The sequence below is a fragment of the Bos indicus genome, chromosome 2 (genome assembly GCF_029378745.1).
Source record: "Bos indicus isolate NIAB-ARS_2022 breed Sahiwal x Tharparkar chromosome 2, NIAB-ARS_B.indTharparkar_mat_pri_1.0, whole genome shotgun sequence".
In the NCBI taxonomy this organism is placed as follows: domain Eukaryota; kingdom Metazoa; phylum Chordata; class Mammalia; order Artiodactyla; family Bovidae; genus Bos; species Bos indicus.
The window spans coordinates 4,949,992-4,964,926 of record NC_091761.1 but is presented as its reverse complement, the minus strand read 5'-3'; the positions used below and the strand labels follow the sequence as shown (position 1 = coordinate 4,964,926).

General features: G+C 36.9%; 1 protein-coding gene across 8 annotated transcripts in view; it reads right to left on the bottom strand.

The window, feature by feature from the left end:
- Positions 1-7,346: 7,346 nt before the first annotated feature.
- The window catches only part of IWS1 (interacts with SUPT6H, CTD assembly factor 1), a 49,501-nt gene continuing 41,912 nt past the window's right edge, over positions 7,347-14,935 (bottom strand). For 4 of the 8 annotated variants that reach the window (XM_070801805.1, XM_070801792.1, XM_019969094.2 and 1 more), the window contains exon 14: positions 7,347-11,119. In XM_070801805.1, coding sequence (XP_070657906.1) covers positions 10,988-11,119 — 132 coding nt within the window. In that variant the 3' untranslated portion in view covers positions 7,347-10,987. The remainder of the gene's footprint in view (positions 11,120-14,935) is intronic. The other 4 variants (XM_070801814.1, XM_070801810.1, XM_070801840.1 and 1 more) reach the window with 2 other exon arrangements.

Here is a 14,935-nt window from a genome sequence, read left to right as displayed (position 1 = left end):
ATTCTTTGGCGCTCAGCCTTCTTCACAGTCCAACTCTCACATCCATACATGACCACAGGAAAAACCATAGCCTTGATTAGACGAACCTTTGTTGGCAAAGTAATGTCTCTGCTTTTTAATATGCTGTCTAGGTTGGTCATAACTTTCCTTCCAAGGAGTAAGCATCTTTTAATTTCATGGCTGCAGTCACCATCTGCAGTGATTTTGGATCCCCCCCAAAAATAAAGTCTGACACTGTTTCCACTGTTTCCCCATCTATTTCCCATGAAGTGATGGGATCAGATACCATGATCTTCGTTTTCTGAATGTTGAGCTCTAAGCCAACTTTTTCACTCTCCTCTTTCATCAAGAGGCTTTTGAGTTCCTTTTCACTTTCTGCCATAAGGGTGGTGTCATCTGCATATCTGAGGTTATTGACATTTCTCTTGGCAATCTTGATTCCAACCTGTGCTTCTCCAGCCCACCGTTTCTCATGATGTGCTCTGCATATAAGTTAAATAAGCAGGGTGACAATATACAGCCTTGATGTACTCTTTTTCCTATTTGGAACCAGTCTGTTGTTCCATGTCCAGTTCTAACTGTTGCTTCCTGAACTGCATACAAATTTCTCAAGAGGCAGATCAGGTGGTCTGGTATTCCCATCTCTTTAGAATTTTCCACAGTTTATTGTGATCCACACAGTCAAAGGCTTTGGCATAGTCAATAAAGCAGAAATAGATGTTTTTCTGGAACTCTTTTGCTTTTTCCATGATCCAGTGGATGTTGGCAATTTGATCTCTGGTTCCTCTGCCTTTTCTAAAACCAGCTTGAACATCAGGAAGTTCATGGTTCACATATTGCTGAAGCCTGGCTTGGAGAATGTTGAGCATTACTTTACTAGCATGTGAGATGAGTGCAATTGTGAGGTAGTTTGAGCATTCTTTGGTATTGCCTTTCTTTGGGATTGGAATGAAAACTGACCTTTTCCAGTCCTGTGGCCACTGCTGCGTTTTCCAAATTTGCTGGCATATTGAGTACAGCACTTTCACAGGATCATGTTTCAGGATTTGAAATAGCTCCACTGGAATTCCATCACCTCCACTAGCTTTGTTCATAGTGATGCTTTCTAAGGCCCACTTGAAAGGCCCATTCACACTCCAGGATGTCTGGCTCTAGGTCAGTGATCACACCATCGTGATTATCTGGGTCGTGAAGATCTTTTTTGTACAGTTCTTCTGTGTATTCTTGCCATCTCTTCTTAATATCTTCTGCTTCATACCTACCAATAATTACTTTAAATGTAAATAGACTAAATGGACCAATAAAAAGATACAGAGTAGCTGGATGAATAAAAAAACCCAAAAGGTATATGTATATTGTCTAGAAGAGATAATATTTGTGTCTTTAAAGCTAAAGACACAAACTGACTGAAAGCAGGGGGATGGAAAAAGGTATTCCTTGTAAATAGAAACAAAAAGAAAGCTGGGATTGCAATACCTGTATCAGACAAAATAGACTTTACGACAAAAACTGTATCTAGAGAAAAGGTAGAACATTACATAATACTCTAGGGGTCAATCCAAGAAGATATAACAATTGCAAATATACATGCACCCAAAATAGAAGCATCTGAATACACAGAGCAAATATTAACACACATAAAGGGAGAAACTGACAGTAACACAATAATAGAAGGGAACTTTAAAACCCCACTTACTCAATGGGCAGATCATCTACATAGAAAATCAATTAAGGGAACACTGGCCTTAAATAACAGATTATCCCAGATAGATTCACACGTTACATATACACACACTCCATTCCATCCAAATGCAGCAGAATACATTCCGGTACACACAGAACATTCTCCAGGACAGATCACATGCCAGGTCACAAAACAATTCTCAGTAAATTTAAGAAAACTGAAACCATACAAAGCATCACTTTCAACCACAGTGCTATGGGACTAGCAATCAACTTCAAGAATAAAACTGGAAAAATCACATTCACATAGGATAAACAATCTGCTACTAAACAACTGATGAAGCACAACAGAAATCAAAGAGGGAATCAAAAAACACCTGGGAACAAATGAAAAGAAATAAAATTGCCCAAAATTTATGGGATGCAATGAAAGTGGTTCTAAGGGGGAAGTTTATAGCAGTATAAGTCCTGACCTCAAGAAACAAGAAAAATTTCAAATAAACAACTTTACACCTAAAGAAACTAGAAAAAGAAAACAAACAAAGCCCAATATTACCAGAAAGAAAGAAATGATGAAGATCAGAGCAGAAAAGAATGAAAAAGAGATTAAAAAAATACTAGAAAAGATATATGAAACTAAGAGTGGTTCTTTGAAAAATTTGCAGGAGACATAGGTTTGATTCCTGGGTCAGGAAGATCCCCTGGAGGAGGGCATGGCAATCAACTCCAGTATTCTTGCCTGGAGAATCCCATGGACAGAGGAGCCAGGTGAGCTATAGTCCATAGGGTCACAAAAAGTTGGGACACGACTGAAGTGACTTAGCACACACACATGCAGTATCTATTTAAGATACAGTCTCCAAAAGGTGGGCACAGCAGGAATACACCTCAACAAAATAAAGGCCATATGATGAGGTCACAGCTTAACAGCATACACAACAATGATTAGCTGAAATAATTTCCTCTAAGATCAGGAACAAGACAAGGATGCCTGGTCTTGGCACTTTTATTCAATTTAGTATTGGCAGCTGTAGCCACAACAATTAGATAAGAAAAAGAAATAAAAATCCAAATTGGAAAGGAAGAAGCAAAATTGTCACTGTTTTCAGATGACATGATACTTACATAGAAAACCCTCAAGACACCACCAAAAATTACTAAAGCTCATAAGTGAATTCAGTTGTAGGATACAAAGTTAATATAGAAAAATCTGTTCAAATTCTATACACTAACAACAAACTGTCAGAAAGAGAAATTAAGAAAACAATTCCATTTACAACCACATGAAAAAGAATAAAATATCTAGGAATAAATTTAACCAAAAAAACAAACAAAAAAAATCCCAATGTGATTAAAAAACAGGCAGAAGACCTGAATAGACACTTATGCAAACAAAACACCATGCTGGCCAACAGGCACACAAAAAGATCCTCAATGTCACTAATCATCAGGTACATGCAAATCAAAACCACAATGAGATATCACCACCTCACACCTGTCAGAAAAGCTATTATCAAAAACACAACAAATAACAAGTGTTGGTAAGGATACAGAGAAAAGGGAACCTTCACACACTTCATACACAAAGTAGACTTTTAAGTCAAAATCTGTCATGAGAGACAAAGAAGGACATTATATAATGATAAAAGGTTAATTTACCATGAAGATAAAACATTTATAAACATATATGTACCAAACATCAGAGCTCCTAATATGTGAAGCAATAATTTCTTATTGGCAAAATTAAAGGGAGATATAGATTTATAAAGATAGAAGAAAACTTCAAAACCCTCTTTCCATAATGGATAGAACAGCAAGACAGAAGATCAATAAGGAAATGGAGGCCTTGAATAACACTAGAGCCCAGTTAGACCTAGCAGACATATACAGAAGTGTGTTACTGGACAGTAGGTCTCAGGTGCATATGGAATATTCTCTCGGGCAGATGATATGTAAGACTGCCACAAATAAGTCCTAATAAATTTTAAAGACTGAAACCATACAAAGCATCTATTCTAATCATAATCGATAAAACTAAAGAAATCAATAGCAAGAAGAAAACTGGAAGCTCCACAAGTATGTGGAATTTACACAGTGCATCTTTAAACAACCAATGGGTCAAAGAAATCACATGCAAAGTTAGAAAATACCTTTGAGATAAATGAAAATGAAAACACAACATATGAAAACTTACAAGATGCAGCAAAAGTAATGCTAAGAGATAAATTTATAGTTATAAATTCCTAATTAAAAAACATTAAGTCAGTAACCTAACTTTACACCTTAAAAAACTAGAAAAAGAATAACAAACTAAACGCAGAGCAAAAGCAGTAATGAAGATTAGAGCCGAGATAAAATTTAGAATAGAAAAAAAAAGAAAAAAACAGTAAAACAAAAGAGTTGGTTCATTGAAAAGATCAACAAAATGAACTTTAGCTAGACTGACTAAAAAGACTCTAAATAACTAAAATCAGATATCAAAGAAGGGATATTACTATCAACTTTACAGAAATAAAAAGAATTATGAGGGAGTACTATGAACTGTATATCAAAACAGGATAACCTAGATAAAAATGGACAAATTCCTAGAAACACAATGGGCCAAAATAAAAACATGAAAAAAGAGAAATATGAATAGACCTGTAATTAGTAAAGAGACTGAAATGGTAATTAAAAGAAACCACCCAACAAAGAAAAGCTCATGACAAGATGGCTTCACTGGTGAATTCTATCAAACATGAAAACAATTAACATGAATCCCCTTCAAATGATTCCAAAATCAACTGAAGAGGAGGGAACACTTCCAAACTCCAAATTCTGAGGCCAGCATTATCTTGATGCCAAAAACAGAGAAAGATTGTACAGGACAAGAAAAACTACAGACCAATATCCTTGAAATATACAGATTCAAAAATTCTCAACAAAGGCGGGGGGAATGGGTGAAGGGCATCAAAAGGTACAAATTTCCAGGATAATTCAATCATAGGGATGTAATGTACAGCAAGCACACCAACTGTAGTTAATAATACTGTATTGCATATTTTAAAGTCGCTAAGGGAGTAAATTTTATAAGTTCTCATCACAAGAAAAAAATCTGAACTATGTATGGTGATGGATATTAACTAGACTTATTGCAGTGGCTTTTCAATATAAAGACTGAATCATGTTGTACATGTGAAACTAGTAGAATGCTGCATGTCAATTATATCTCAATGAAAACAAACAAACAAAAAAAAACACTGCTTCAGACTGTGATATAAAACCTATTTGAAAATAACCTTTAATTGCAGTAATTCACCCCTCCGTATCCCACCCCCCCCCACCATTGTCACAATTCAGCTTAAGGAAGTATACCAATTCTTTAAAAGTGTCAGATGTTTAAAAGAACTGTTACAAGAAAAATTAAATGGGGATATTGAACAAGATAGGTGGAAACATCCTCTACACAGGAGAATCATATAACAAAGTAAATAAAGCTAATAAGCCTACATTAATCATACGTAACCCAGTGAAGGCCCTCTTCAGAATGACTTTTTGAATATTGGTATGACAAAGATGATTATGTATCAGGTGACTGTGAGGTTGTTTAAGTTAAAAATCTCTAACTGATGCTATTAGTATCATTAGAGTGATAATTATTATTATCATTAGAGTGAAATTATCATTTCTAATAATTTCCAAGGTTATAAACTTCTTGAAATTGGGTTCATACTTTCCACACTTTAAGATTCCCTATATTATTAAGTATCATGGTCTAAACATAAATGTTTGTTAAGTCGAATTTCTGCATAAGTTGATAGCCTTTTATTTTCTCTAGGAAAATAAAATTTATTAAGCTAAAAAGACAGTGTCTTTGAATTATTTTCAAAAACGTATTATGACTAAGAAAAAAAGCTCTTAGCAATAAAAAAGTGATATAGATACTAAACAATTATCTCAACTTTCACTTTAGTTAAGAGAGAACTTTATATATGGATAAACTGTATATATTACCATATTTTCAAAAATAACCTGTGTCAAATTGAATGTTAAAACATTCAATTACAGACTGCCCTTAAAATTCTGAATTGTCTCCATTACAGGTATTTGGCTAATTAACCCATTATTCTACAAGAGGCGGGTAACAGTCACCATACTATGATAATTCTCTTGCCACATATAATACCATTGTGTATTACACCAATTTAAGCAGTTGAATTAGGCCACACTGCCAGCATAGCCAGAAAAATAAAGTTAACTTTAAAGTTAAAACACCAGTTGCTTTTTGTTAGGTAAGAACTTTCAATGAGCAGTAAGAGCAAGACCATCGTCTAGGAATCATATGACTACAGCATACAATATAAACAACAGTGTACGATCATTGGGTATCACAGGTGTTCAATGCTTTCAACAGTTAAAACAAGAGAGTATTTGATTAATATAGAGGTAAACACAAATTTTAATCACCTTGTGACTAATGTTAATGACAGCAACAAAATCATGGTGTTTTCCCTAGTAAATGTTTTTAAAAAAAATCCTCAACAAAATCTTAGCCAACAAAATTCAATAGTACATAAAAGAATTATGTACTTTATGGTTCAAAACACAAATATCAATTAGTGTGATACATCACATTAATGGAACAAAAGGTAAAAACCACATGACCATCTTAATTGATGCAGAAAAAGTGTTTGACAAAATTCAACATCTTTTCATGATAAAAAAACATTCAACAAACTGAACAGAAGGAAACTGTAACAAGGTAATAAAGGCCATACATGACAAGCCCACAGATAACATCATACTCTGTGGTGAAAAACTGAAAGCTCTTCCTCTAAGATCAGGAAAAATTAAGGATGCCCATTTAAAAAATATTTATTGGATTGACTGAGTGGCTGCTTCCGGTCTTAGCGGCAGCATGCAGGATCTTTCGTTGCAGCACACAGGCTACTTGTGGTGCGCAGGCTTCCTTGCTCTGTGGCATGTGAGGTCTTAGCTCCCTGACCATCGGTTAAACCCACATCCCCTGCATTGCAGGCGGATTCTCAACCACTGGACCACCAGGGAAGTCCCAGGATGCCTGTTTTTGAGACTTCTAATCAAAGAGTACCAGAAGTCGTAGCCAGAGCAATTACCTAAGTAAAAAAAAGTTAACCAAATTGGAAATAAAATCTATTGGTAGACAGAATCTTATATGTAGATGTGCCAAAAGATTCTATATCCCATACCCACACACGTTAGAATTAACAAATTCAGCAAAGTTGAATGATATAAAATTAATATGTAAAAATCTGTTGTATTTCTATATGTTAACAATGAAAAATCCTAAAAGGGAATTAAGAAAACAATTCCCTTTACAACTGCATCAAAAAGAATACAATACTTAGGACCAAAGTTAACCAAGGAGGTGAAAGAAAGACTTGTGCACTGGAAACTACACAAAGTTGATGAAAGACGTCACCGAGGACAACACACAGAAAGACGTTGTGTGTCCATAAACTGGAAGACTCTGCAGACGTCAATACTACCCAAAGTGATCTACCAAACCAATTCAATCCCTATCAAAATCCCAATGATGTTTATTACAGAAAAATATAGTTCATTCTAAGATTCAAACAAAATTTCAAATGACCCCCAAATAGCCAAAACAGTCTCAAAAAATAATTAAGTATAAGGACCCACACTTTCTGATTTAAAATTTTAATACAAAGCTACAGTAGTCAAAGCAGTATACTGGCACAAAGACAGGCGTACTGACAAGAGTCCAGAAAAAGACACAATAGACATACATGGTCAAACAATTGTTGACAAGGCTGCCAAGATCATTCAGTGGGAAAGGACAGTATTTCCAACAAACGTGTTTTAAAAACTAGATATTCACACGTCAAAAAAAAAGGTATATGCTTACCTTAAATCAAATGCAAGTTAACTCAAAATGGATCAAAGACCTAAATATAAGAGATAAAACGCTTATAAAAAAATGTTAAGAAAAGCTTCATGACAGGATCCGACAATTATTTCTTGGACACCACAGAAGAACAGGCAATTAAAGAGGAAACAAATAAACTGAACTACATCAAAATTAAAACCAATTATGTGTCAGAGGGTACAACAGTGAAAATGCAACCCGAGAAATGGGGAAAAAAATTACAAATCTAATAAACTTATCCAGAATACATAAAGAACTCTGGCAACTCAACAAGGAAAAACTTACTTTTAAAATGGGCAAAGGATCTGAACAGACCTTTCTTCAAAGAAGATATCCAAAGCCCCCGAAAGAATACAAATGTTCAGTATCACTAATTATTAGGGAAATACAAATCAAAACTACAGTATAATACAATCTCACATCTATTAGGATGGCTACTATCAAAAAGATAGAAAATAAGTGTTGGTGAGGACGTGGACAAACTGGTCCTGTTGGTGAGAATGTAAAATGGTATAGCCATTATGGAAAACAGCATGGCAGTGCTTCACAGAATTACCATATGATCCACCATTTCCACTTCTGGGATATACTTGAAAAAATTGACAGTAGGGTCTCAAAAGAAGTATCTGTATACCCATGTTCATGGCAGTATTAGTCACAACGGCCAAAAGGTGGAAGTAACCCAAGTGTCTGTCAACAAAATGGATTGACGAAAGGTGGTATCTACAGACAACAGATTATTATTCAGCCTTAAAATGAATGGTACAACATGGATGAACCTTGAGAACAGCATGCTAAGTGATAAGTCAAAAAAGCTAATGCATGACTCCACTTACGTGAGATACCTAGAGCAGCCAAAATGGGAGACAAAGCACAAGGGTGCTTGCCAGGCTAAGGGGAGAGGAGAAAGGAGTTACTGTCCAAAGGGGAGTTTCAGCTTTGCAGGCTGAGGTTTGTGGAGATGGAAAGTAGTGACTGCTGCACAGCAAAGTGAACGCTGTATTGCCACTAACTGCATACTTAAAAACTGTCCTTTTTGATGGCAAATTTTATGGGTATTTTACACATTCACACACAATTTCCCAAAGTTAATCAACAATTAAAACTTGTTAACTGAAAAAATTAAATGTGATTCTGCATCACTGCATCCATGTGGTCAAAGTTGCCAGTACCAACACTGGGACAAACTAAAGGTCCTTGTTTTAGGAAGAAATATGCTTAAGTATTTGGGGATCAAGAGGCAAGCGTAAGCAAGTTACACTTCTGTGACAAAGCAAACGTGGCACAACGTTCACACTCGCTGTACATATGTGAAATGTATATGGGGTTTATTTTACCATTCTTGCAACATTACTGTAAATTGGAACTATTTCCAATTTGAAAAACAAGGCTATTCTTGGCCAGTTTTGAGACTAAAATAAACCATGCAGCAATGGCCATTTATACAGAAAATAGTACTTTGACATTTAAAATTTCTCAGGTATGATTATCACATTAACACTTGGCACCATCACGAATTTTAACCCTATATAGGTGAGAAGTTTTAGGTGACTGGGACTTACTACTTTAAATGCTAGAATGGTGCATGAATAGCTTTCAAGTCTTTTTTTTTTTTTTTTTTAAATAACTTATTTTTATTTCTTCTTCAGTTTATAGTTAGGTATACAATGATTTTTAAAAACTGGATGAAGTCATGGTGTGAAGTGCTACTTTACTTTTCTTGTTTAGAATTTTTAATGATCAAGGTCATCAACATCTGCTTCAGTAGATGGCTGTGCTGGTTCTCCAAGTGTTTCTGAGAATATGATACAAAAATGACGCTGCAGATAACAGCTGTTCTTCCATCTCCACCTAGTGGTTAGTTATTACCTCTATCTTTACCTACCTGCTTTTTACAACGATCACATTTGTACTTTTAAATTTATTGAAAGTAAGGGTAAAGAGATCCTCAGAGATTCCAAGTGCACAAACTTCATATTTTGGTTGTTCAAAGACTTTTACCAACAATCTCATGTATTTCTGAATATCAACAGTCAGATAACACTTCCCCAATTTGTAACATAAGATTTCTATAATTAAAATCAATGACTTATTCTTGGATTTAATCTTGCTTAATGAGATTTCTCACAAATAAGTCTGCAGAGACTATAAAAATGACTTTAAAGTATCACAAAAATAGAACTATACAGCTGTAAGTTATACTATTCTCTGTCTCAATTGCCTGGCTGCTCATCAGCAATTATAGCGATTTTCAACTATGCCCATGTTTCCTCTTAGATAGTACTTCTTAATCTTTTTTCAAATTGTAGGACCCTCCTCCCCCAAGGAGAAAACGAATTTGAAGGTGAAGGTGAAGTTGCTCAGTCGTGTCCGACTCTTTGCGACCCCATGGACTGTAGCCCACCAGGCTCCTCCGTCCATGGGATTTTCCAGGCTAGAGAACTGGAGTGGGGTGCCATTTCCTTCTCCAGAGATCTTCCCGACCCAGGGATGGAACCCCAGGTCTCCCGCATTGTAGGCAGACGCTTTTACCATCTGAGCCACCAGGGAAGCCCTTATAATTAATTATAAAGGATTCAAATGAGGATCAACGAAATGAAGACACATGGAAGATGAGGTACGGTCTGGGAGGAAACGCAGAGCTTCTGCACTCTTTGTGGAATCAAGGCACATAGCCATAGCAGCACATCAGTGTGTTCACGGAGGAACACAGGAAGCTCCACTGACCCTCAGTGTCCCGAGTTTTTAACTGAGGCTTCATTATTTGGGCACGACTGATTACAACATGGGGCATTACAACTAGGTCAGGTCAATCTCCAGGGTCCCCACCCACCCACCACGGGACCTGCCCCAAATTCCAACCCTCTGTGTGGTAGGTCCTTTCTGGTGACCAGCCCCCAATCCTAGTTATCCAGGGGTCTACCAGGACTCGCCTCATTAGCAACATAAAGACATTCCTAGTACCCAGGAAATCCCAAGGGCCTTAAGAAGTACACAGTGAGGAACCAAGGATGGAGGCCAGACAAACCATACCAGAGTTGGAAGGCTGAACTTTTAAGGGTCAAACCACTGTAACAGCTACAGTTTTTCTTCACTCACCAAGAACCAATTTTCACCCTGGTAGCGAATGCACCCTTGAAGACAATGAAGACACAGCCCCCCAAAACCAGAATGGAATTTTATTGTGTAAAGTTTATAGAAGTATGACTAGTATTCTTCTGTACAAAGTGCACAACAAATGGTTTTAAATATAACTGAGAGAACTGCGAATCCTATGACATTTGATACAAGCTGAATCATTTACAGGTACACTAAAAAAGTTTTTAAAATATCATCTTTCTCCAAAGAGTCCATCGCGCATTTCTGAAGAGTAGCGACGGGGAACCTCCCAGGCAGTCACAAGGGCATCTTATTGCCCTCGATGCTGATTTTTACTGCGTGTGCAGATCTGCTTTTTTTCCTGATGTCTGTGAACTTTCTCATCTGTTTATCCAGTCGACTGATACCCTTCTTGGAGGTCCCCTGAAACTAAGAGTGGGGTAGAAATTAAAGAGCAAATTACTGAAACACATATATTTAGTTTTGTCTTTCACCTTCTTTTATCTGAAAGTCAGCAGACTGAAGAGCTCCCAGCTCTGGAATAACCAAAATAAGCTTTGGTGACCTCAGGAACAACAGAGCAAGTATACACAGCAGTGTCAGAAATGTATATTAAGCTCTCTCAGAGAAGAATAATTTTGTTGTTATCTGCGCCGTATTTTAAAATTTTGCCTCAAGTCCACAGAAATTTGCTAGGAGAGAGAAACGGGGGAGGACTGAAACTACATTCCCCCTGATTCATCAGATTACATTTTGACTGTATGCTTTTTCCTTTCAAAGACCAAATATGGAGGTGACCACTTGACATACACAAGTTCAAACAGTGCTGGCATAAAAAATTATCTTCTAAGGCAAGGAAAGTCATCGAGAAAAAACCCTAAGCGTAACGAATGAGATCAGAACTGCTAAGTGCTTGCTGGAGCTCTAGTTTCAGATTAGAAATAGTCAGGATTCTATAAACCTGTGCAAATGATGCCCCTTGTCTGAAAGACTTCCAGGACTGCTGGGAGAAGTGATCAGGTAATAATAACAAATACAAGCACACAATCATGGCTCAAAATAAACATCAGCTACTACTACTATTACTACTACTTTGCAATCAGTTTGACACAAAAAGAAAAGTAAGTTAAGTCTCTTGATCCAAGAGGCTTACTACTTCTTGCATTCTCTTTCTACTTGCCCTTTTATGGTTAAAGATTTGTTGTTAGGTAATTTCTTCTATATTTTGAAAAGATTGTTATGTCTTGAAAAAGCGTGGTCTCCAAGAAGTTCACACCTTTAAGAAATGCTGAAAAGGTCTGCCATTTATGTTGGATCAGGGCAAACTCTTCTTGTTTGGTACAGTAATGCCAGCAATCCCAATCTTCATGAATGTTGAGTAGTTAAAAAGAGATGAGTTTTTTCAGTTCTTTTCCCCAGATATTTACTACTGAATCGCCTGTGAAGCTTAATTCAAAGAATGCTAAAATAAGGTAGAGACTGGAGATACTTTAGGGCTGGTACTAGTGTGGTGAAGTTCTTTTGAGTTGGGGAACCCCTCCTAGGCTTAGCTCACCTTTAGATTCAGCTTCTACCTCAGATATAAGCAAGGGTCTCTAATAAAATCATTCTTGAATAAGAGCTACATTGATATCCATCCTAGATTTTCTATGTACATCCCAATTACAAATATTATATTAACATCAATTTTAGTATTTGGCACTAGTCCTGTGAGGGGGTGTAAAAATTCATTATCAGATGAGAAAGCACTATCACCCTACGCAATACCCCAGATTTCTGGAGTCCCTTCCTTTCAGACAGTGTGCCCCGATTTTAGGATGTGCAGAGTCAGTGCACACTGGAAGCCTTGCCTGCTCAAATCTCTGCCGACTGCCCAGCTCCCAGCAGCTCTCCACATCAGCCTGCACTTCTTGTCCACTCCCAGCCCCTTCTGTAACAATTTGAGCCCTCTAATCTCAGCAACTGGGACACGCCCAGGCTGCGCTGATCTACCCCTTGTTATAGATCATAAGTCCCGTAGCTGGCAAATGCCTGGTTACCCCAAGTCTGAAAACACACAAAACTGAACACCTAGCATGTCACATTGAATAACTTCTCTCTTGATTTCTTAACCCTACACCACCTAGGACAGTAAAACTGTATACTACACTTTATCAGTGAACAATCAAAAGCAGCCTAAAAGATTAGCAAGATGGGTTTGCTTTAAAAAATACGGTCAATCATATTATAATACAATATTTAGTCACTGAAGAATGTTCACTCAAATGAATTTTTACCATGTTAAGTAAAACACAAACCTAACAAGGTATAAAAGAATATGATCACAATTTTGCTTAAAAGTTCAAACACTACTACCACAACAAAAGAAACCCCAAACCAGTAATAATATGTTTATGCACACATATATAAAGGATTAAAGAAATAACCCAGAATGTTAATATAAGGTGTGGTGGGATTACAAGTGACACTAAGTTTATTTGTGCGTTTTGTATTTAAAGATTTATATAAAAACATGCACTGCTTTGTCATTTTAATGTTATTTTAAAAGCATTACATGGAATAAATTAGCATATAAACATACAATGTAGTGCAAGTTACTGAATTATTTAGAAGTGAAAAATCAGAAACCATAGAAGAATGAACAAATTATTAATATGTTTTTACATGATAGACTTATGCAGCCATTACAAATGATGAATATATAAGGTGGTTTAATGAGAGAAAGTGATCAAGATTATATAAATATAATTTTAATTATATTAAAATATCAATAGGAAACAAGGCAAAATTTTTGTCACATTGCTTTTGAGTGGTGAGTGATTTTTCTTTTTATAATCTCAAAATTTTCTACAATTATAAGCAGGAAAAACTAAGTTTAAAACATTACTGAAAATACATTTAATACATCAAAATTGTTAACAGTGGTGCTTTACATGGAGGAAGAATAGAACTTTGGGGAATGGGGTTTATTCTACAGTATATTTACTCATGTAATTTCAAAAATAAGAATTACACTTAAAATAAAAAGAGTTTCATGTGAAAGCCATTAATTCAGTTCAGTTTTCTCTTAGGAAGCGTGTTTTCCAGTAACACTCATAGTGTCTGTACAGTGTGAGAGCCTGAGGGGACATGTGAGGAGTCTTAATAGGGAGACAGTGCAGGACAGTTCACTGCAGTGTAACACAGGATGTGCTGGTTTGTAGTTTAGTTGCTCAGTTGTGTCTGACTCTTTGCGACCCCATGGACTGTAGCCTGCCAGGCTCCTCTGTCCATGGGATTCTCCAGGCAAGAACACTGGAGTGGGTTGCCATTTCCTTCTCCAGGGGATCTTCCCAAAGCAGGAATCGAACCTGGGCTGCTTGCATTGCAGGCAGACACTTTACCAACTTAGCTACGAGGCCAGCTCCCAAAACATGCCTTATTATTATTTTTTGGACAGAGCTCTATAAGCCAGACAGGCCAATAACAGTCCATTTGGATTTGGGAATGTTGGACAAAGGAGAACTCTGAACTTCCCTCTCGTCATGCTGGTCATGTCTCAGTCTAGCAGGAGGCTGGGCCACCTGTTCCCCCCTCCCCAACACCTACAGGGAGGGTGGGATCCAGACTATCAACACCAGCAGACAGGCACATGCCCTTCCAAAAGAGACTGGCCATTACCACTTTTTACTACATTTTTCTCTGCCCTATTGTAGATCCTGATTTTCTGAAATAAGTGTACTGGGGAAGAAAATATATTATGAAAGAGAAGAATAAAAGAAAGGAAGAGACAGTGAGAATAGTAAAGGTAAAGAAAAACAGGGGTGGTGGGGAGGGGAAGGAGGGATATCAAGGGAAACAGAAATAGAAGAGAAAAGGGAAGGAGGGGACTTCCTTGGTGGTCTTATGGTTAGGACTTCAGGTTTTCACTGCCCGGGTTCAATTCCTGGTCAGAGAACTGAGATCCCACAAGCCACAAGGTGTGACCAAAAAGAGGGGTAGTGGGGAGAAAAAAGTGAAGGAAGTAGAGATGAAGGAGTTCTTAGCACTGAACCAGTGCTCTTCTACCCTTTATTTATTCTCAATAAAGTAAGACTGTGTGCTTGGACTTCCAAATGTATATTAATTAAATTTATCTCCTAAATATTCAGTGTTAGGATTTATGCAATGAGCCCTCAAAGGCAGGTTACTGAGCCACTGATAACACAAAGCTACGTCCCTTCCACCAAGATGTTACTAACCAGCTTATATGCCTGTAAGGCAGAC